Genomic DNA, 24,859 nt, shown 5'->3' on the forward strand with positions numbered 1-24,859 from the left:
TACATTGACTTTTTCACAGACACGAAGGAACAATCGCACTGATATAGACAACTAACTGGTTATTTATAACGTTGTAGGAATAGCATGAGAACTGTAAAGTTATTGAAATACAGTCAATAGCTATAACGATAAGATCACTAGCTAGCTACCAGTGTTTTAGCAAGACAAAGGCGACAAACACGCGTTAAGTTGAGTCCGTCAGATTCAGATTAAGTACCTAGCTCTAAAGTGCAAAGTACAAGTCGCTGGAAGTCGAAACGGCAAAATTTGGCCTCGATGTCTGCTCCGCCACACGTCGGATAAGATGCCCCTCTTCAGTGACGGTAGGTTTGATGCCGGTGTTCAAACTGTGTTTGTAAATCACCTCGGTACCTCTATAGCGCTGTACTGCTGTCTCTTACCAGGGTCTTTGGACTTTGCCTCTAAGGCTTAAGTCCTTTAAACTTACATTCATCCGGGGCCCAAACAAAAATATTAAATAACTGGATTGGAGCAATGTAAGTATGATGAATAATCGTTTGAATGAAGATTGAAATGTCAGGCTGTCTTGAGTGAGCTGTAAGTGTAACCATTGCACATCTCGCACAGGACTGAGATGTCTTCCTTTTTGCCTGCCGTGGCTGAAGAACTTTTAAGAGATGTCAAGAAGGCTTATCAAGAAACGTCACAGAGTAAGTGTGAGAGCAGCTCCATGTCACGCTAAGAATGTTAAGCATACGAGCACTTATTGTATGTACATCTGAAGGTGTTGATTGCAAAGGGTCAGTGTCAACAGGTTTGTGTCAGGAGGGTGGTTCTATGGCCTGGACCCCAGAGAGGCCCTTGCTCTTTGCATTCATTGCCATGGGGTCTTAAACATTACAGTGAGTTAGAGCCAGAGGTGGACACTCCGGCTTCAGAAAGTAAAAGTCCTGCCACGTATTTGTTCCACCCATGCACTACACCAGCTGAATTTAATTAGCACAACTCTTCAGCCAGGTAGAGGAGCTAATCAGTGAAATCACCTTACTTAGTGAATGGCTAGAACAAATACACGGTAGAATGTTTACGTTCTGAAGCCGGGGTGTCCACCTCTGGTTTAGTGCCTGTCCAAAAGTGTCTCTTACTGTACTGGGTTTTCTGCTTTGTTCAATGAGAAGACTGCCCCCCTACTGGCCCACCTACAACACATCCAGTAAAAAGAGTAAAAGAAAGGGAAAAGAATAACTCATTACAACATTAATGTAAATTCTGCAATGTTAAATCTATCGTGAACGTAATAGTTTGTCCTGATTGGTTACGTCATTCATGAAACAGTAGTTGCTGCAGTTGCTGAGCTGTCCAGATTAGGAAAACATGTTTTGTGGCACCATCAGTTTTTAGATTGCAGGTGAGCGTTCTCCTGGGAGTAGACTGTTAATTAAAATACCCCAAACCAAATGTTTATAATACACTACTACAATTATCACATGATTAGCTGGGTTTGCCAATCATTTATGCTTTATGAATATAGTCAAAGAAGGAATGACCTGTACAGGTCCTTAAAAAGGGAGATGCTCAAACAATATGCGATAACTGTCTTCAGACCTCTTCATATGTTTTAGCTCCTGTTTAACCAGATAGCTACAAATGGTGTTTTTGTATAGTGTTTCTATAGTGATGTAACACTTATTTGATACATTTTAGAGCAAGTTCAATAAGATTTAATTGACACAAGACATTCTTTGCCATGAAAACTGGTTTTAATAACTAGCCTAATCTTATTTGGAATCATATTCATTCAATTTAAGTTACCACAGGTTGTCACAAACTGTCTGTTCTTTCTGTGGTCAGTGATAAGATCCATACATAATCCTGAGGCTTAATAGCTATTGATGCTTTAAAATTTATTACAAAAATAAAGATTCAGACTAAGTGATGGTCATGAAAGAAAGCTCTGGAATCAGTAATGTGGAGAATTGCAGGACTGGGGAACTGCACTACTACAAAGTCACCACAGGGAGGAGTACTGACTATGTGTTTGACAAATTTCCAGCTTGTTACACCACAACATACTCATCTCTGATTGTATTTATTAGTATAAAGTTCAACTTTATAAATGTGAAATACTAAATATAATAATGACAGTACCGCATTGGATATAAAGTGTGCGCTTTCGTTGCCATTTTTTTTAATGACGCAATGGTGTTTTAGAATGCAGGGTTCAGGGGAAATTTTCAGAAATAGACGTCAGAGAGGGCTGAATATTGTGTTGGACATCAGTAGGTTTTTGTGCTTTTGAGATAGCGGTTTACTTCCTGCCTGTGTGTTGTTTTCCTGTTGAAAACAGCGCTGGCAGCTATGCCTGGCCCCGCTGGTCTGCCTGGGGAGTCCAACTGCAGAATGCTGGATCCTGATTGTTGTCCTGCTCCTTTTTTTTCCACGGGGGCCTTTAGTTCTTCAGCAGTTATTCAGACTTGGAAAACCTGGTGAACTTTACTGTTTTCAAAACGCTTACCGCCACCGCTGTGACTTCCTCTTCCCTCACATTCTGGGAATTCAACCCCACATTTTCATCACGGTGCTTCATCATCATGGTCATGGTCACAGAGCGCTCTGAAAACTGGAAAAAGTTTAAAAAAAAAAAAAAAAAGAGTAAAGTTCTGTAAAAGTATTCACAAATAGCATGAATCTACCACCTTTTCCATGTCCGTTGTTAAGAATTGAGTAGCACTTTACATTTCGATTACATTAGTTAACATGAACTAATGTATTAGTTATTATTCACGTCCCTACCAATGACTGACGGATATGTGATGACAGTTTGTTAAACATTAACTCATGGTACTTCAAAATGAATTCATCCTCTTTGTGTACTTACAGTAAAATGGCAACCATTCACACCTTTATATTTAAATAATTTCTAAATAATAATTTCCAAATAATTAATGTGCCATGACAGCTTCTAATGTATCATAATGGTGTAAATCTTCAACATAGCTTTGGAACATGTGGCATCAAGTGCACTTGCAACTACTTGCTAACGTAAATTCTGTGTATGCTTTGTAAATGTATCAGTTAATACCTTATTTATGGTAACATGAACTTATGTATTAGTTATCTGATTTAACCTTAATGTAAAGGTTTATCTAGAAAGTTAAAGTGGGAACCTTGCCAGGAACAGGACACAAATGTGTCTCACCACGATGGACTATATGACAAATAGCTTGAGGAGCAACTGTTAGTCCAAAGGCTGTAGTTGAGAATCTCCAATATAAACTGGCATCTTCAGGATACAGAGTTTCACAAGGTACTGTTCAAAGTCACCTGTGGGAATGTGGCATTCATGTATGGATTGCAGAGAAGGACACTGCTCTGAAGACAAACCTTGAAAAGACACAATTTGACTGTGCTCAGTGCTATCTGAATGACGGTTGGAAGCAGGTCTTCTGGTAATGTGAAACAAAAATTGAGCTTTTTGGATATATTCACCCATGTTATATTTTGTGTAAAAAGCAGAAAGTTCATGTGAAGAAAACATGCTGTGGAATAAAAAAGCTTCTAAAGCATTCAACAAAATCTACGAAGAAATGGTTACCTGAGCACAAAAAAGTGTTCCTAACTGGCTGTCTTGTTTTCCAGACCTTGGTCCAATCAAACATTTTTGGTTCGAACTAAAAGCAGTTCCCAGATGAAAACCAAAAGATCTTGAGGAGTTGTCAGAAAGCCATCTCCTCATAAAAGACTAAAGGAAGCACTTGACCCATGGAATCCATGCCAAAGATGATTGCAGATTACATTTGTTAACGAAGTTGCTGTTGTGCAACGTTTTTAAGATTAAAATGCAACATTTTTACATATAACATCTTTACAAGCAGAAAAAGTTACCTAGTATGTTATAAATTTTCTGTTTGTATCATATTTTTTGTTTTTGTGTCATCATGGAGGGCAATATGTGGCCACACACCTTTACATATAGGTATGTAGAATATGAGGGAATATGAGGGAATTGATCTGATATTCTGCTCATACGGGAAGCAGTTTGAACAGTCAAAAGCAGGTTCAAAATCTTAGGCTTAAAAGCAATATATCAGCAATATAAAAGCAGTATATCTAAATCAGTAAAAAAAATAAATATGCTGCTAATTGTTTTTTAATAACTGGCTCATGTATGTAGTATCCATTTGATCTGTATGTTTATACTTTATAATATACTCCCAGTGCCTATTTGTAAATGTCACCATTGCCATTCAGTATTACAGTACCTTGTTTCAGCACCAAATGCACAGTGTGTGGGGGAAGTCTTTAAGATTGCTTTGGACAGATAACATTTCTTAAGCTACCATTTGGATCGTACAGAGAATTCTCTGTCAGTTAATATTACATGCCATGTTTCACAGCCAGAGTACTGGTTTCTAAACATTTTGTTGTAATATAGTGGGGGAGTGCTACTGAATTTGCTCTGTTACTTGAATCTGACATGAGGAAGCCAGGCGCTTTGCTTCATTATGAAGCAAAGCACATTATTATGAGTAATGTGTTAGCTCATTTCATGGTGTATAGTATATGCACAGCTAATCCTGTGTGCTAGGAATTTGAGGCTTAAGGGAACATTGCTGCAACTTCCCAAGAAAAAGAAAATGAATTATGGTTCTCAAGGTAATATGTGCAGGGTTTGTTTCAAAAGTAAGTGATCTAATTATACATTTTTGAATTCTTTCCAGTTCCCGATGACCTTCTTTTGGCGTGAGTATGACTTTATTCATTCCACATGTGCTACAGTGGCAAAAATGTCTGAAAATGCTATGATGTGCTATATGTGTTCATTTTTATGTCCTGAGAATTTTGCCAAATGCTACATTTAAGTGTTTGCAAATGGATCAGAGTAGACTATAAAACAGTGGTTTAAACAATACTGTGCACTTCCAGGGGCACTTAGACAGTGGACTAATTTTGAATATCATGGATGTCACAGTTATTGTTGGGGCTACTGCTGACATTGTCTATCAGGTCATATCTGTTCAAAATGAAAGGCACCGTAAAGGAGTCACTGAGATGGTGAAATGGTATGACAGCAACGATTGCCAGGAGCTTTTTTTGCCTTACACTAAGAGGAAAAAAATGTGAGAACCTGGTTTTCTTTGAAGAGGTGTTCATCTCTCAGGAATGTCATACTCAGTTTGTGGGTGTAAAGACATGGAAAAGGAATCAGTATCGGGGACTCCATATGAGGATTTGACGATTCCGTTGCGAAAGCTTTAGCCAAATGGCAGTTGGCAGGTTTGCAGGAATCTGGAACACAGGGCTGTGTCACGGAACGCCTCTTTGTCCAGTCACAGTCTTGAGCAACCATCGCCGAGCGTTCGGTCTGTCCGTCTTCACGCCACCAACAAGCGGGCCGCTCCACGCGTGCATCCTGTCCAGGTGTTTTCCTTACGCGGCCCCTGACCGCAGCGACGCCTTTCTAAGCCCGTACTTACTTCTCAGGATTTCTCCTCTCAATGCTTCATTAAATTCGAATTGGGCTTATCGGTTTGATTTATTTGCATCGTTTATTTGGAGACCACAGCAGTTTCGTGCCATGTGTTTGGCAGCGCACAGCTCCACTGTGACGGGGCTGGTGAATGTCAGCCATCGGTCGGCGCGGCGTCACCCAGACTGTAGCGCCTCTGTGTGTCGTCTTGGAGTATACGTCACTGTGTTCGTCAGATCAGCCGGCCCCACTTCAAACCGAGTCAGATGGGAATGATGATGAAACGGATATTCTGTGTTTTACACTGATCACAGATCAGGGCCATTGGCTGTGTGCCATGGCTTATCAGGTCCTGTCTGTCATTAATGAGCAAGCTTGCAGAGCTTGCCATGTCTGCTGGGTGGCTTGGGAAACCGCCTTGGTAAATTCAGATGAAATACTTGCGTGTTACCTCAGCCTCCGGAAACGGGGGTGGAGATTTGTGATGGTTACAGATATTTCTGTCAGGAGTGTTATATCTGCCTTTGTGTTTGTACCATTTTTCTGAAATATGTAATGTCTGTAGTGCTTCCTTTTGTGTGTGAAATTTATTATGCCTGTGCTAAGCTGCTGCCAGAGGTCAGCTTGCTTAAATGTTGAAGGGTTTGCTATAAAGAGGTGTCATACTGTGATAATTATGATCACTATAATATGAAGCATTGGTAGAATTTATGTATGCAATAGTTTGTGCCAGGCCACCTGTATTTTATAATTGTATTGTGAGTGCCAGAGCATTGTGCTATTATATTGGTATTTGACATTTCTAATTTCTTAAGAAAATAGTAGTGGGCGGATGAAACTGTTGGCTGTATGAAAATATTTGTGGAGGTGGAGCGGAGGGGGCAGGGGGGCGGGGGCGGTTGGCACGAGTAGTAGTTATGACTCTTATAACGCAGCCTGTTCATGTCCCTGAAGATCCAGTGACTGTTTGATAGGAGAAATTTCCAGGTGGTGGATGCCCTTTAGATATTATTCAGTAGTAAGTCCTCGGACGTGCGCACGGGGCACTTCCTGCTGCTGCAGCTGGTGGGGGAGTGATGGCTGGGTTTTCCTGCGCGGGCCCACTCACTTCCTCTGTGGCGACAGAGGCCACTCTCACTGTCCTGTCACTTCTCCCTGCTTTGGAGTTTTCCAGCCCCGCCAAACACACTTTTCAACAAACGAGGCGTTCTTTTTTTTCCTCTCTTTCTCACAGGGATTACACCGCTGTGTTTCTGTCGAAAGCCCCTATCCACTGTGGGAAGTTTTCATTTAACCTTTTATTGGCCTGTTACTTGGGAGTGTGTCTGGCCACTGCGTGTCAATCTGAAAATACTTGAAATAATTAATGACTTTTTTCCTAAGAATTTTTTTTCATTTCGGCTTGATTTTTTTTTTCTGAATTCAAGCTTATATTTCTGTAGGGTTAATTTTCAAATCTTTTTCACTTTTCTTCCAGAATGTAATTAATTCCAGCTCCCATTCTGTGGGGTAAATTTTTCTTTATATTTGTCAACTTCTTCCAGAATTTAATTGATTCACCTTTACATTTCTTTGGAGCTTCAATCACTTTTTGACTTTTTCCAGAATGTAATAAATTCAAACTCCTACTATAATTCTATAGTAAAAGAAAACTTACTATTATTAGTTGTATTTTGATAACAGCCCTACGTGGCCAGTTGGCAGGCAGGTTGACTGTGTGTCTCTTTCTGCCAGGCTGAAGTTCGTGTTCGGGCCCTCAGCCCTACAGGCCTTGGACCTGGTGGATCAGCGTTCTGTCTCCTGTCTCTCATCCCCCAGCGGGCGAACCGTGTTTCAGGTAAAAACGGTTCCATCCATCCCTGCCTCGTTCTTACAGGGCTCGTTCTATGCATAACCTGTATCGATGTCAGAAGCACACTCGTTTAACAAAATATATACCCGTGTCATCCCCACGGCAACCCCCACCCAGAATTCTGCTTTGTTAACCAGAGCACCTCCTTTGGACCTCTGTATATGCTCCTGGAGCTTGGCAAACCAGTGAAAATATTATCATTGTCTATGTACAGAATATAAATCAGTAATTTGATATTGGATATGTTTGATGATATATATGGATATGGATACATTCATACTTCAGTTTTTGCATGTATTGGTTAGTGCTAAAGTGGGGTCCCCTCAGATTGGCAGTAGACAGTTGGGGACATCAGAGAAAGCAGTCCATAGAGTGAAAGAACATCAGTCAGCTGTTTTTTCGTGTGGTTCCTGCACAGGTGTTTTACTATGTTTTCTGTGTGGGACCTGTCCCTACCAATGAAAAAGGCAGTTTCCTTGACATCTGTGGTATTTTTGTTCTTCCTCTCACGTTTCATAAGTGGTCTCCATATAAATGTTTACACGTGTAAAGAATATGATTACAGAATGTATTTGTATACACGAGGTTGACACACTGTATATAAATGTTGACTCACGTATTTATTTGTTTACAGTGTTTGTCCTTTGGTGTTCCTCTGTAAGCGGTATGTTCTAGTTACCACTCAGTGCCCTGAGGGGTACCGGAGTGGGTGAAACATGCTGTGCTAGCTTGCTGCGCTGTTTCTAGTAGCCCTTCACTGATACTGTTCTGACCTAATACGTTTGAGTTCTTTCAGGGACAGTCATCCTTAGTTGCTTTTAGAAGCTAAATAAATTATTTCTCACTTTACTCACTGGCTTCTCTTGTATTTGTGATACTTGAGTACCTGGACAGCTCGGTGAATAATTAGATCCAGTGCTGGCTCGTGGCCATGTTGATGTCACTGGATTATTCCACCCTCGGAGCCTTGCTAGAAGAGATTACGAGAAGGACAGCAACTCCCTCTCCCTCTGTGGGACCAAAGAGCAGACATAGACATAGCATACGTGGCAAGACCATGAATACTACTTTTTACTTTTTAACTGGAAGAACTCTCACCGTTAACAACAAAGGATGCATCTCAGTCTTAAGCCTGATTGGTTGGACAGTGAGGCCGTGCTGTGATTGGTTGCGCTTAGCATGCCCTGCCGACATACTTTATAACAGAAAGACACGACCACAGGAACACTTAGAGAAACCAAAAGGAAAAAGGCTTGTTAAAATGTAAATGACCAGCAACAGTGTTATAACTATGGACTGAACCCCGCTACACTTGGAAGATGTCTGTCATAAGTGATGGCTGCAACAGGAAAAAAAAAGGCAAGAAATTGCAGTGCATTGCGGTTGCAGTCCCTGGGTCTTGAGTTACCAGGTCCAGTTACAGTAAGCAGTTACTTGCGCAGTCACTCTTAAGAAACCCCTACCGTTGCAGTTGGTGGCATAGCTCTCAGAACACAATGGACATCACGTTGCCTCGTCCAAGTCATGAAGACACATGAGAAATAGACATTTATTTTGCATTGTTGCAGACTGAACTCCAAAATATTGCGGTGCTGAAATCTGACAGTTGAATTTAAAATCTCACATTGCATAAAACAAATTTGCTCTGAATTAATAAGGAACAACTAAAGAAACGAAGGTAGTTAGGTGTGAGTTAATTGAAAAACACCATCTAATACAATGAAGGAAAAAAAAAATGATACAGTCCACCTGAAGAAATAGTAGGAAGAGTAGGATAGTTTGCCAGAAGTAGGTATTCTGTGACAGCTGGCAGCGTTCTGTGTCTGAAAGTTCACCTTATTCACTAGAACGACATTTTTATGGACCAGTCTGTCTTTACTGTGTGAAGTGTTGTCTCCTGGATGTTAAATGTCGTTTCAATTGTTTTTCAGATTTTTGTTTCTGGGTCCTTTGTGGTTCCATCTACAAACTGCTATGTTTTAGGTGATGTGTTAGTTCTGTAAGTTTCAGCTATAATTTTTTGAAGATAACAATATGCAGCTGAAGTATCAGTAACTGCAAAAACATTTTCCTAATTGTGTAGCTGCCTTCAGACTGATGTTTGCTTGTGCAGAGCAGTCATGTAATGCATTAATGCTTGTGCTGCCTTTATCACGACTGTATGGATGTACAGTACCTTCACTGTCCAGCTTCAGACGCAGGCTCAAAACCCAGCAACTCCAGCTACATCTTGGTTTCCCGAACTCTGACCCCCTCCTAATATTGTAGCTCAGTGTTACAACCTGATGGCACTTTAAACATCGAATGCAAAGGCCTTGTGGCAGCATGACCTTTTGCAGCGGAAAAAGGTCAGTGGCGAACTCTCTTCCAATAAGAGCTTGTGGCAATATCAAATAAAAAGTTGAACACAGCACTGTATGTTTGTGTGCCTTTTGACAAGACGTATGACATCACCAGTGCTGTGTTTCCCCACAATGGCACTCCTATTTCAGGGATTTTCTAATGTGGCAATATCCACACGGCGGGCTTTCCCAACCTGCTTTTGAATCCACTTTTTGTGACTCGCTCTGGATGACAGCATCTGCAGAGTGAATCAATGTAAATGCAATGCCAATATTAAAACTCATCAATCTCTGATGCTGGTATTTTAAACCCCCTCTGTGATGAGATTAGTAGCTGGCTTGTAGTAAGAAGTGTGAGACTTGTAGACCTCTGTGCTGCTCACAGTAATACCCTGTCCTCGCTTTAATTGAGCATATACAGTGCTCTCTGCTTGTGAGATTCACATAATTTTGATTGATGTATTTGATTCTTAAAAGCGGGAAGTGGGAAAATGGGTGTCGGTGTCTTTATGTCAGTGTCCCTTACAATTGGAGGGAACTGTATTATAAGGGTCTTGTTAGTCACTGAGCTGGAATGGTAAAAATTCTCGGAGTGCCGGATCAGCTCATTAGGAAAAAGGTTTGATGAGCCACCGGGTGCTGTGTTTGAAAGCAGTGGCAAAACTGTCAAGGTCAATTACCGTTCCCTTGTAGGGAAGTGGAGCGATGGTGTCGATGTTCTCGAACAAGACTGTGAGTCTGACCTTATCAAAGCCCTCCTCAAGACTCCGCCGTTGTTCCCGAAAAGGGCCGGATTCCTGGTTTTCCATCACGGTCCAGATGTCCTCCGAGCAGCGCTGGCCTTGAGAGCAGCTGGCGTGCCCGCAGAGGGCGGACGAGGCCGAGGGGCTCGGGGGAGGGGAGGCGTTGGGGGTGGGGGTTAGTGGCGCATTGATGGAAGAGCGTCAACGCTGCGCTGGCCGCTCGGGGGCCCCCCCCCCCCCCCCCCCCCCCGGCGCTCGCAGCCCCGCTGCGGCCAAAAGCCTGTGATGTCCGAGGAGGCCGGGTTCCTGCTTCCCGTTTTATTGGGCCAGTTACAGTGGAACTGCGGCTGGAACGCGGAACGGGTTTCCTGCAAACACCCCCTCATGTGGCCCTGGAGTTTACGCAGTGTTTTTGCAAATGGTCTTACAGTGAAATAACCAACAAAGGAATAACCTTTCTCAGGACACAGGGATCAACAATGGCCCACTCCTTTAGGTCTTGTAATTTGACTTCTTAGTTTCATTCCTGTCAGTTAGTGGGTTGTTTTCACAAAGGGTTTATGACAGAGCTATGTTATTCATGGTTCTAATTTCTGCAACCATATATATTTTGAATCCTCAACAACACTTGGTGCACAATGTAAACTTGATTTATTAGGTTAATTGTTAACTTTCTGAATCATTTCTTCAGTTATTCATAACACAAGGTCAATATACAAATGCTAGACTAAAAACCACAATGCCTTCCTGTTGATAAAAGGAAATTGAGCCTTAGCTGAACAAAGCTGGAGAAACATGAATACGCTGACATGGGAACCATCCATAAAAAGAACAACATCTCTTTGTAGAAGCAGTTTGTTCAGACAGGGATAACATTTGTTTAAAGACCATTCGAGAGCATTTCTTCTCTGTTTGTCCATAATTTAGCGTAAGTCTGAGTTTAAAAAAAAAAAAAAAAAACTGCTTGAAAGGTTGAGCATCTCATGTGTACCATAACTCACAGTGCCAGGAAACTCAGGATGGGCGATGCAATCTGACAGTAACTTAAAACCAGTGACAACATTACATCTTCTGGTTTTAATCAGGAATGCGAGACCTATGGTGTTCGAGATGTTTCTGTGATGTGGTATGTTGAAAAGATGGAGAGTAAAATCTCCTTTCCTGAAGAAAAGAGCTGTGATGACATGTTCCACTGGCCTCAATACAAGTCTATTTGTCCTTTTTTCTGTTTTTACAAGATTCTGTGGGAAGCCAGTGATGTCAGGACCCACTCTGTATTTTGTGAACTGCAGATATGACTTAAGCAAGCAGTAATCTGTAACTAAGCCCTCTCTCTCTAACACAGTGCCAGAGAAGACCAAAATAACCTTCCCGGCAGTCATGTTTCTAGTCATGTTTTAACGTCAGCCAGAATTTGAATTGTTTCCTTAACTTTTATACAAGCTGATAAGAATGTCTGTGACTGTACCTGGCTCATCGGTGCATGTGTCAGGCCCTGTGCAGGTGTGTGTGCGTGTACGCAGATGCAGATGCGTGGGCGTGAGGATGTTTGCGGTTGCTCTTTTTTTCCCTTTAGTTGGGGGGGTGGGAATGGCACGCGAATGAGAGTGTGTGCTTGGTTTCGGTTGCACTGACACAGTTAAGCTGCAGCCGTAAGATGTAGCACTGTACCCTAGGTTGTGATTTTTGTTCATTACAGGTCATCAGTCATGAGACACAGCTCTGTGCTGTCAGCCAATTTCATGACTGCCCACTTCATTCCTCCTTCATGGTCAGTCTGTGGGGAAGTGTTTCATTATTACAATGATTTACACAGAACTCCATTTATAGGTTCAATTGTTTAACGACAATAAGCTCTGAAGCAGTTTTCTGAGGTCATAGACACAGTTACAGGGTTTGGGGCTCAGATTCTGTTTCAGTTATTTCATGGTTTTGAATTCAGTTTTTCTCTTCTGATGTCCAGATGAGCGCCCTTGCATTTTGCATGACTTACAAGTTACAAGACATTGCTACTCAAGAGTTGCCTTTAACTGTTACATTTGTTTTCTAGGTAGTGTAATTTCCCAGGAACTATTTACAACATTAAAATCCCACATAAATGTTTTGCTCTTCTTCCCAGGAGACTGGTTTCTTTCAGCAAGCTAATTTAATGTGGGCGTAGAGGGTGTGGGTGCATGTGAGTACGCTGGTAAATCAAGTGTGTTTAACTGTTACGACATTTGTGTGACCATTAGGGGAACACCGTTGACCCATTCTTGACCCACTGTCCATTTTGGGCTGTTCACTGAAGTATACACAAAATACTTGAATTTAATAGTCAGGAATTCCCTTTCATCTGTAAAATTAAGTAACAAAGTTGCTTTGCTACTGGTTGGCAAGGAGGGGAGAGTCATGCGGCGCATCCAGTACTGTATTGATAACACTACGTAGCAGATTTAAAGATGACTATTTTTACACCTGTGGTCATTAATACATGTCTTCAGATCTGTCATGGGTACACACTCACTTGGCCTCAAATGTTTTCAATTCACCATATACAGAGGTTAAGTAGCGTGCAAGTTCCCAAGTTTACAAACCAGATGATCCGTCTGCATTTTGTCACATAAAACATGCAAGCACAAGGCTGAGCTCCACCTACTCAGGACCTCTCTCCATTCACCTTCAAGAATAGAACATGTCAGTCTCAGCCTCTTCAGACGCATGCCCCGCCCACCTTTCCTGATTCTTTTATGTAAGGCGGAGACTCACGCTAAGGTATTTGGAGTTGGAGTGCTTTAATGTATTGTTGTGAGTTTCTCACGCTGAGCCCCCTTGTTGGATTTCACTGGTAGGCAGGGGGGCCATCCGCTGCAGCCTGTCAGCATTGGAGTCGTGCCAACAGAGCACACGGATTCTGGACACACGGAGCAGGCAGGCAGCTCGGTGCACACCACTTTGAAAATTCTGTCTTTGCCAGTATCGCAGCTGCAGACATTATGATTTGTCAGCTTGTAATGGACGTTTTTGAATGAGCGTGGTCTAATACGGAATATTCATAGGAATGCTTCGGAATGCAGACAGAAACGGAACCCCCTGTTTCTAACTGTAACCTCCTGAACAGAGGATAAAGGAATGCAGGATCCCAGTATCTGGTCACAATATAGTGTGTGTGACTGGTAGCACTGTGATGCTGCCGTCATGTTGACTGCTTCCTCTTGGTGGTGATATAGTTAGAAATCATAAGGGCATGACAGATGTATTCCCTGTGTTTCTGTCTTCTCCATATTGTCATCTGACTCACTCCTTTTTTTACCCTTGTTTTATTTTTGGACATGCGCCTGCGTGCATATTTTTATATTATTTATGAGAGAGCGGCCCTGGTCAAATGACCGGAGGCAATTTTCAGTGTCCTCAGGGTTTTTTTTTTTTTTTTTGCGTTTTTCTTTTTTGTATTAATCATGAGTTCTGTAGTGAAAATACATATTGATCGCCTTGTTTGTTTCTCCTTTTATAAGCACTGCAGCATTGGGCCTTATAAACCATTTCGGTTTTTGAACTTTTACTTAAATTTTGAAATTATTCAAAATTCTCATCAAATGACTTTATCTGGTGTGCGCCACTGAACACAGGATGAGGAGGGCAGAGTTAGGATTTAAGTTAGATTTGCCTTTTGATCTGAAAGGAAAGGCATTTTTTAAAACCCATTTCATGACATGCTGGTGAGAGGGAAGACAAAACCAAATTAAATGCATCCTCCATTCCAACTGCTCTGTCTGGAACAGTGTATGTATTGAGGAAAAACAACTAGAGGGAGTGAGCTTTTCCTAGAGATTAATAGTCCTTTTGTTTACAAGGAAATGGTTTATGTGAATCCCTATGATACACGTTATCGTATTAAATGCCTCATCATATTCCCTGTGTTCTTAGAGGCATGCCACAATGTCAATTAATCATGCAGGGAACCTTCTGGACATGTTTAGAAATTTGTAACTCCCTCACTGCAGAAAGTTACTCAATACAAGCGTGTTGCTTCCTCGCTAGGAATGTGAAGAAAGTCACCATGTGTAATCACACAAAAATGTATTAACTCACATGGGACGCTCAGCACTTTCTTTTATTTTATCTGCCGTGTCTAAAACTGAACAGGTACTAGCTGAATCCTGACTGCGTCCCTATATGGTATTTGGCATCCGACCAAAGCGCTGTACTGAAGTGGTGCCCTAAGGGTCTGTGAGGCAGGGGAAAACATATTGATGTAGGAGGTGGATTTGACAGCCCGAGAGCATTGATGTGGACAGTTCTAGTGCACTGTACATTCACGTCATCTGTGAGAAGCTGAGGATTTATGCACACATGAAGCCATCTCAGGTATTAAATGAAGGATCTACTGCACAGGTCAAATGTGTACATAGTATGTACGTTACCATGTTGTTGGATATGGTGTACTTTGGCGATGAGAGAGAAAAATCCCTCTAGGGATGGATCAGATGCCACAAATTACTCTCACAGGGGTCAGATTAACTGCAACACACGACGTGTCTCATTGCTCTTAATTCCAGGCAAGCGTGAGTGTTAGTTCAAATTACAGAGACTCTCCAGTAAAAAGGATAAAAGTGCTTTTTAAAAACGTTGAATCATCAGAAGTAAGAGGTCATTGCATTTCTGCTCTACTGCAGGAAGTTGATGTGGAGTATTGCTGAACTATGGGCAAGATGGGTGGAAGCATTCATCATGTAAAGCAGATACTTACTTTGACTGGCAGGTGACAGGTCTGTCCTCATAAATTTATGATATCTCTTTATAGTTGTCATCTCACCAGTACTCATTTGATCAAGTATTTTTTTTTTTTACTGTGCAAACAATAGCGTTTGAAAATCACCTGTATTGATAGTTTGGCTCTTTTTCTCATATTATTCAATAATAAAAGGGTGTGTATGTATGGCATGTTTTTGCTGCTACTCTAACCCCTCTCCAGCAAATCCTGGAACTTGGTGTGTAACCACCAAACTTGTTGAGTTGCACTGACACTAATGGATGAGCTGGCCTTTCCCTGCTCATAAAGAAGACAGTTTTCTTCCTGCCCTAGAATATTAATAACCCTGCCTGAACTTCTTCAAAGTCAAAACTGATTTTTCACTAGCTGACAGATCAGTGGCCTCCTATAGACTTGTGATTTTGCATATGTATAAAAGGCAGCTGGTTTGACTTTGCAGATGAGGAGGAGTGTAAAAGAGTTGGAAGTGTGATTAAAAGACTTAAGCGGTTGCTTAAATGCTTCTGTGAGAAAATATATCAAGGGGAGCATTGCTGTTGAATTGATCCATTTGCTCAGTGGGTCCAATAACACCTTTTCATTCTGGGTATCTTTATTGAAATGCTTACTAACCTTACCCTGATACATTAAATGAGTCTTGAGGTCTTAAGTTTGTTTTACTTGCTGAATGATGTGTAAGGTAAAGAGCCATTATATTGTCTAAGAACAGCTGCAGGGACTCTTCAAGTTTTAGATCTGGGGGTTCCTTGTTCACTTGTTGTTAATGCAGCAATATACCCATGAAAAATGTAATGATGATATCATGATAATAAATAATGATGTCCATGAATAATGTTAGGCTCGTCTACAGCCAGATGCACAGATGAATCCAATATAACTGAACTACATATAAGTGTGTGTGTGTGTGTGTGTGTGTGTGTGTGTGTGTGTGTGTGTGTGTGTTGGGAATAATGACAAGACCCAGCACCATCAGAGTACACAAAATCAAAGCCACTTGTGCTTGGGTAACCACTCAAGGGATTAGCTATAATAAACTCCATGCACCATGCGTTTGTTAGTTGAGTCAATGGGCGGGGGCCGACTATATGAGACATACAACTTTCATACATGTCCTGTCGCTGAATGTTAGCAGAAGGACTCTCCCAGGTGGATCAAAGCACGCCCTTTGTTGGGGAGAATAATAAACGTGACCGTGGGGTCAGAGTGGAAGCGCAGACATTTGATACGCGGCGAGCCCCGGCGGCACAGAGGAACTTTTGTTTCTATGCGGGTGTCATCCCTGGAGGCGAGGATGGGGGGGAGGGGGGGGTTATGCGTTTACACCAGGGAAAAGAATGAAAGTCTGGAATGCGCAGAGCATGGCATGGCAACGGCCTGTTTGCTCCCACTCCCAGTCTCATTCTTATCCTTCAGCCCAACCCAGGTCCTGGAGTGCAGCTTCCCTGCTCTTTTTACATTTTCTGTAAACCAGTAGCACATGGTACCACTGGCTAAAAAAAACATACAACCGTTTGGTGAAAGAATGGCATGTTCTTGGGTGTTAGGGGTTAATTGGAACACCCTGGGTGGAGAGAAAACATTCAGGCACGTTGGTCCTATAGGATGATTTAGGAAGGAAGCCCTGTAGGGTTAAAGGGGAGGACTTTTGTTTATGGAACTTTTTTTTTTTTTTGCCAGGGTGTTTTATAATCCAGGGTTAAAGTGTCAGGTGTGTAGGCATGTTCACTATGGCACATCCAAGAGCAATGTGTTGTATGCTTCACGCTGCAGATCCTGTTATGTTAATAAGTGCCAGTTGCTTTTTGGGTATTTGAACAGGGAAGTATGCAGCTTGGAGCACACTGTCATGTCTGCAGAGAAATACTGTGTGATGACTGTGTTTTACTGTGTTTAACTCTTCTTCACTAGCAGTGATTGTTCAAAGAATGAAATAGTATTTTCAGGTTATTTTTATATACATTACTTGAGAATTTGTGTCTTAAGTGCTGTTTCACCATTAGCATTTGGATGGCAGAGTTAGTAGTGGGTGGGGAATTTGTCCTGTAACCACATAGCTAGAGCATTGATTTGCAGGAAGAGGCTCTGTGGTACCCTTGAACAAACATAAGATGTTTTCCTCAGAAAGATAGAAGAGAAAATGAAAATGACACTTCTTGCTTCTCCCATGCAGTGTATGATGTCTCTGCCTTCATTTACATGTTCAATAATTAATTAAATACAGAGCCGCACGAATAGGTTGCTGTTGTTGACGAAACCGAGTCAAATGAGCTGCCATTGTTACAAAAATGTCCAGACCACCAAATATATGATTTCCAGTGACTCTGAGGATTCATGGTGATGCATTAATCCCCTGATCAGTGGCCCCCATTAAACCCCGCAGTCCTCCGCTCCCTTATGGGCCATTATAGCTGCAGAGCCCATCTATACTGGGCCTCCAACTTCCAGGACCAGGCTATTGCTTTTTAAGTGGTCCCAGAGAGGCAAGAATTCCATCTATAAACATAGGTCTTGGCTTAGGCTTCTTGGTTTCGCTCCTACAGGAAGGGGGGGGGGGGTTGCATTTGATTCAGCGACCTCCCTCTTTGACCCCAGTCTTAAGTCTGAGAGGATGTGACCAGAGCAGTGACACTCAAGAGGGAGCCGTTTGCAGCTAACCCCCGCCCGTGTGCACACTTGCAGGCACACCGCGTGGAGCATCCTTCTCTAATTTACTAAAAGGCTCGAGGGACGCGTCACGGCTTCTTTGCCACGCTGTCGTATCCAGCCTGAAGGGTCTTGCTCATGTCGCCGCTGCGGCGTCAGTCAGACCCGCCCTGTTTATGGGCTCGTCTCACAGGATTGTCTGTCACGGCCACTCATCTGTAATGAAGTGCCACTTTGATAAATATGGCATTTATTCTGTGGGCCGCAGACGAGATACCTGTGAGAAATTACAAAGCGCCGACTCCAAGGGAGGAATTTGTTACGCTGTAAATAATGCAGCGCATTCTGCCGACTTAAAAGCATTACTTACATTGATAAACCCTGATTTATCTGTTTTGCCCTGGTAAGGTCTAGCTAATGATGTATATGTAAGAGGCAAACTTACCCGCAGTAGGAAAGAACTGTGCAAGTGAAGTTTAGAGCAGGGTTTTATCTTTATTAAGGTCTGATAGGGTGCTGAAATACAATGGATGTGATATTCCTACGGGGGAATGATAATTGATTGACCCCTGTGCTGCCCCGTAGATTAAAAATGGATTTGCTGGAGGAGAGGACGCTATGATCCTTGGTGGTGATGCAGACGGCTACATACAGAAGTTGGAGAGTTTTAGCTGAATTTATTTAGATTTTCAAAAGTTTGTCACCTTTAGCTTTCAGTCACCTAATTAGGCATGTTAAATACTGAGATGGCATTGTCAGACATCAAACTAGCAAGGCTGTCTCAACTAAATTGTCAACTAGATATCAGGCATTGTTCTTATACTGCTATTTTACCATTATTGTCATTGAGTTTATTCATGTCATGGACATTATAATGTAATGTAATGTAACATTATGATTCAGCACTGTAAACAGCGGCTTGACGGAGTGTTCAGTACCACACCCATGTTGGTGGGCTAAGCATATTGCAGGGTTAGATTCTGCCAAAGCACGGGGGTCTACGGGTTGCATGTGAGATGCATGTGCTGTGGAACCCCTTGAGGAGTGGGAAAAGCTGCTACTCTTTAGGGGAGTGCCAACGGTCTGTGAAGAGAAATAGCTTCAGCCATAACCCCATCAAACACACTGTGCCTCAACAGTTTTACGTTACATTATTGTCATATATCAGACACTCTTATCCAGAGTGACTTACAATTTTATCCATTCAGACAGCTGGATATTTACTGAGGTAATTGTTTTTAATTTTGACAGTCAACAAAAGGGGCAATAAAGGTTAATTCACTCAAAGGTACATTGACATTTTGCAGATATTCTTATCCAGAGCAGCTTACATGTGTTACAATTTTTATATGGTATCCATTTATATAGCTGGATATTTACTGAGGTAGTTGTGGGTTAAGTACCTTGCCCAAGGGTACAGCAGCAGTGTCCCAGCAGGGATCGAACCGGCAACCTTTCGATTATGAGTCCTGCTCCTTAACCACTATGCTACGCTGCCGCATGCTCACAATCATGGAACGCAGTCTTCGTTTGCTTATTGAAGTGGCATCTCTTTCTTCTTGCTCTCCCTTCTCAGACAGTCGTGCTTCAGAATGAAGATGTCTGTAGTTGTTGTCATACTATTTTTGAATGTTCAAGGCGCCACTGTTACACTTTCCCTGCGTGTGCCTCTCAGTCATTAGTAGTATGGAAAACACCAGAGTCCATAGCCCAGATTTATTGAGTGTTCCTGCAGGAAAGTAGTGGTATTTTTTTGATTGTTTTGTTTTTTTTTTTCCTTAGCCAGTCATTTTTCAGAGTGAAGAATAGAGTTGACTTCCACAGCAAAAACAAAGAGAATGCAGAATGATTTATTTCCCTGTTCAAAAATTTTTAGCTCCATAATCAAATCAAAGTAGGTGTGTGACCAAGAAGGATCCATTTTTTTCAGTGAACGAGTTCAGTAGCTTATGTGTCCAGATAGTGATGCATGCACCCTACACGGCATCATTCAGCATTCAGCATTCACTGCAGCCCAAACCATCACAACTCCCCCCTCCAAACCAGCACGGGTAAGGACGTGTCCCTCTCTGTCAGCAGTGTGCTTTCTCCCTACTGTCGTGCTAAAACATGTCAGCTCCCTACTGAACGTAACATACCGCCTAATCATGCATGGCCAGTTTCTTTTGAAATACCTTTGCGTCCAGACACAGCGTGTTGCCCTGTGGTGGTTATTCAGCACCACGTTGACATGTTTGTGCTGGGCTCTGCTTCCTTCAGCCTGGAGCACTGCCTTACCGTGCAGCGATTAGTGTGGCTACGTGGTGGCTTAGGTGTTTTTGCTGCTTCCTCCGGGAAATTAATGCGGGAATATGTCAATCCTGTTAGTGCCTCAATCTGATATACCGACCTTGTGCGGGGGTGGTGACGGCTGCCCAGGTCGTCGTGGGTCAGGAGTCGAGTCCACCTGGATGTATTGCAACTGTAGGCGATGTATTGTTGACCGGTGCATGACCTGTGTCTGGAGACCCTGATTTCTTGACATTCTTGCCCTCAGCATTCCAAGGGCCACTTTCCTTCTGCCTTGGGCTCTTGTGGTAAAATCACCAGGATTACATTTGTGCTTCTGCAAACCATTCTCCCACATTCTGCATAATGTGGTACTAATATGCAAACGCCCAAGGTTAATTTTATCGTGTTTGGTTAACTAATTATTAGAAAATTAATTTAAAGAAATGATTTTCATTGATATTCTCAGCCAAAATTTACGTATAAAGTTGTGTCGTGATTGTGTGTGGATTGGAATATCACCCTAGGGCTCGTTTGAAGAAAAGGTGAATGCATTGTGTGTGTTTTGCAGAAAGTCCTTATGGCCAGAGATTTGCTGTGATTGTTAGATCGGGTGTTGCAGCATGCAAAGTCCACGCTCAGCCGTTCATCCACCTCACAAAGTCACGTGTTTTGAAGCAAGTGCAGCCAGAGAATGCAAATCATGGCACACGGCCCCTTTGAATAGACCTGGCATTTGCTGCCAGTCCCGTAATGCCATTGGGCATGCATGCAAACACAGTTGTCCCCGTGGCAGATTCGATACAAATTTAGACTCAGTGGGGGAACACTCAAGCCTGTTTGCACCCAGAGTTTACTGATACAGAATTACATCAGGTCACAAGTTTATCTGTGTTTGTTTATCATGGAGTACTTCTGTGGCACATATCAGGCCAGCTGCTGTTTGATCAGCAGTGTAAGTTCCCATGCAGTACAATAGAGGGTAGGGAAGGGAAGGGGTGGTTTTCATGCTAGTCTTTGTAGCACGTGCCACGTAACAGTATCACTTAAAGCTGAACAACATGCCCGAGCTGAAAGCTGAAGGTATTGCCAAAGTACCGGAATTAGGAGCCATGTTTTAATTTGAAAGTTAAAAACGGAGACCTCAAATATGAGTCATTACACTGAGAAGAGAGATGAATCATGGTTTGTATCTGGTATTTCATTTCCTGTGCCCCTCAGATTATCCTTGTGCATGTTGCTATGGGGGACTGGGTAAACTGTTCAATGCTCTCCAGCCTAACTTTTCCACTGGTAGCACCGGTGCTACCAACTTTCTCAGTTGGTCGCACCTGCACATGATTTGGTCGCACCCTTTTTTTTTTTTGGTATAGCATGGTATTAATCAGTGACCTTGCATGCTGATGAATAGTTGTCTTAATTTTCATACCCTAGTTTTGCATTTATGTAAAGATTGACAGTGACTCGAGACTTGATATTTGCAAAATATTTTAATCTGAACATTAAGTTTCCCTCATTGTGAGAAGCTTAATAACGCTAATGAAAACACAACAAACCATGTAACGTAATACGCGCTGCATAGCATAAAATAAGTTGCGTGCGAAAGGGTTAAAATAATCAGCTATATACTGCTTCATCTTTGGAACACAGTAACAGCTAAATGGATTGTTTTGCACGTTTCATCATCAGTGTGCGTGTACATGCAGGGAGAGTGCAGGTAGGGAGAGACCGACTGAGCCAGTGAAGAAGAAAAAGTACTACCTTTAACCACAATGGCTAACGCAGTACCCGTGCTGAAGGGGCACCAAAACAGCCTAATGATCATCATGCACTTGCATGAATACAACCACGTGAAATTTTAACTCGCGCACACTCAAAAAATGGTCGCATATGCGGGCATATTTTCAAGTCGCACTGGTGCGCCTAGTTATAAAATTTAGTTGCACTGTCTCCAAAAATGGTCGCAGTCTGGAGCCCTGCTCTCTAATGCTGGGGTGAAAGGAAATCCCTTTCTGGGAGAGCTCTAGGATCACTTTGTTTTTGCTCTGCCTCTCATCTTTTATTTGCATAGGCTAATTGTCATTAAATGGCTGTAAAGACAACTCACATGGCCTGTAGTACCAGGGATAAATCTGTTTTCGACTCAAGGATAACTCTAAAGCATGGAAGGCTTTCCCTCTCCACGACTGTAATCACCCATCTCTGTTCTTAAGGAATGTGTATGCCCCAAGTATTTCTGTTAGCGACATTAGTAAAAGCGTAAGTTTACAGTGCACAGAAACAGCTGCAATTGCTCAAAATGGTGGCAGGGTTATGAAACTTCCCATGCTTACTTGCCACAGTTCTTTTTTTTTTTTCTTCAGAAGGGCGGAGGGGTGAGAACTTTGTTTTGCAAGCTTCTTACGAACCGTGGGCTGTAAATTCCTGCTGCTTTGCTTTCGAACCTGTCACCGCTAAAATACTGCAGCGTCTCGATATGCCTTGTGTTTCAGGTGGTCGGAGGTTCGGGACGCCTGTATACCTGTTACACCTCCTGCCATTACTGCCCCTGCCCGGCGTTCGCCTTCTCCGTGCTCCGGAAGAACGACAGCTTGCTGGTAACTGTCGCTTGCCTCCCATGTGAAAAGTACAGTGGTCGCGACTCCAAACTCAGCTGCGGCTCGTCTGCTTGACGGTGCAGAATCTGCAAGCAGAGCAGTCGCAATGCCTCAGGCCATAGCAGCCTCCTCCCAGAGCCAGCGAGGGAGTGTGTGTTTCAGCGTAGCAAAGGCTGTTTTGTTGTTTTAAAGGAAATTTAGCCGTTCAAAAGGGGAACCAAGCTATATTTTAACAGCTAGGATTTTATTTAGTGTGTTAGTCTTGGGACTTTTGTGGTGGAATGGGTTCCTCACGAATGTGGCCGTGCCTGTCTACCTCCGATAATGTATGCACAATGGACAGAAGCTCGTCCCTGGAGGATGACTCTAAATTTAGCTTGCTCGTCTGAGAAATGGCAAGCAGAAGCTACCCAAGCGGCTCTTGTGCTGGTGTCAAATGGCTACAGTAAATTTCCTCAAAAACAAAAAAAAAAAAAACCTCACAGAGGAGGGAAAACTTTTCTCACTGAACTTGATTTGTAGATGACTAATACACTTGATTAAGTAGCGCCGGGGTTAACTTGAGAAACAGAGACATATATTTTAAATATGAGGCAAATCTCACCCCCGACTTTGAATAGATGAAGCTCATCCATTCTGTCCGCAGGCAGGCAGGGTCTGATATTCTAATCTGCGCTGCCATCAGACACCAAAATGCACATGCATCTCCAGCAGTGGTGTGCAGAATGAGTCTCACCTCCCACGCACACAGAGAAAAGGGGAAGCTCATTACCAGTATGTGTAGGTGGTGGTGCTTCATCACAGACTGACGTGGCTGACGTCATCGTGGTGCGGGTCTTCCTGTCAGAGCGGAGGTGGCTGGGGACAGCCTTTGGGGGCTGCGGTCGGATTCAACAGTGTTCAGCGCTGCGCTGCGGCCCAGGTGGACAGAAACCTCTGTTTTCATCACCTCAGCAGCACTCGCGTACTGTTACATACTCTCTCGGTCTGGCTTTTCGTTTTTCTCTCTCTTCTTCTGGCTTGCTCGCTCTCTCTCCGCTGCACTCTCACTCCTATGTCTCTCACATTTTCTCTCTCTCTTCTCTGCTTGCTTTCTCTCTCTTTCCAGATTGCTGTCTTTTCTGTCTTATTCTTGCTCTCTCTCACTAACACACACACTCACGCACGCATGCACACACAGGACGCACATACATGCCCCGTCATCTGTTTCATTGAGAGCTCCCCTGCTGCAAGCTGAAGAATTCTGCTTTTCTGCACTCCCCACAGTGTAAACACATCTTGGCTGCCTACCTCTGCCAGGCCATGGGACTCTCCCAGCAGGAGGCGGTGACCGACCAGCAGATGTCCGACATTCTCTCCGGGAAAGCAGGCAGAGGCACGTAGACTTTGGACCTGGGGGTCAGCGCCCGGCCCCCGCTGGCCCAGGAGCACACGGACATGCGCTCCGCACAAGCGCTTTTCTTTTTAAAGCTTGTATCCCGGCTGGGCTGCTTCGCGAGCTGAGAGATGCCTGCAGCTCCCAGGGGTCATTCCATGCTCATCCCCCTGCTTGTGCAGCTGCGGCCTAACTGTGCAGCGCGGCCCTGTATTCAGACCTCCGCCCCAGACCCAAAGCTGCGGATGCTGCATGGGTCTGCAGCCTGATGGGGGACATACACTTAATGAATATCCTGCAGACTCTGACTTACAAGACAGCCTCCCAACACCTATTCAGCCATTTTAGGGAAGTCTGACATTCATGACATTACAAGAATGGGCTGTCGGACTTGCGAGTGGATTTGCCTGATAGAGTTCACTTCTGATGGTGATGTTAAAATGGTAAGAGATCAAACACACCGTGTTTAAACTGTTTTCCCCAGACTAGACCACAAAACTTGATTTCTTGAAAATTGAAGACTGTTTAATTTGAAAGAAGGGCTCACTGTCCTCAATTGAACTTTCAGTCACCAATCTATTATCAAAAAAAACAAAATTACATGAGTAATTAAAAAATCACACATCAGTTTAAAAAGTCATCTTGAAGCGTTCATTGATTAATCTGCCTGATTGGATCAATGAAACATTTCAGCCCCAATGAAGTTCAGCAGTCCAGAACATGGAGCAGTTTTGCTTTTTCGTGGAGGGCACATTTTGATCATCTTTGTGTTTGGTGCGTGAAATGCACATCAGGTCACTGAGCGTGGGAGATTATCACCAGATTAAGTTAATTTTATTTGAAGGCGGCTTTCTG

General features: G+C 42.9%; 1 protein-coding gene across 1 annotated transcript; it reads left to right on the forward strand.

Moving 5' to 3' along the window:
- The first annotated feature begins 595 nt into the window (after positions 1-595).
- On the forward strand, positions 596-24,012 carry zswim7 (zinc finger, SWIM-type containing 7). The gene is made up of 5 exons (XM_036523293.1): positions 596-671; positions 4,683-4,704; positions 7,166-7,268; positions 22,525-22,629; positions 23,896-24,012. Exons 1-5 carry the CDS (start codon positions 596-598, stop codon positions 24,010-24,012), a joined length of 423 nt encoding a protein of 140 aa, XP_036379186.1.
- Positions 24,013-24,859: the final 847 nt, after the last annotated feature.

Source organism: Megalops cyprinoides, chromosome 3 (assembly GCF_013368585.1).
Source record: "Megalops cyprinoides isolate fMegCyp1 chromosome 3, fMegCyp1.pri, whole genome shotgun sequence".
NCBI lineage: Eukaryota > Metazoa > Chordata > Actinopteri > Elopiformes > Megalopidae > Megalops > Megalops cyprinoides.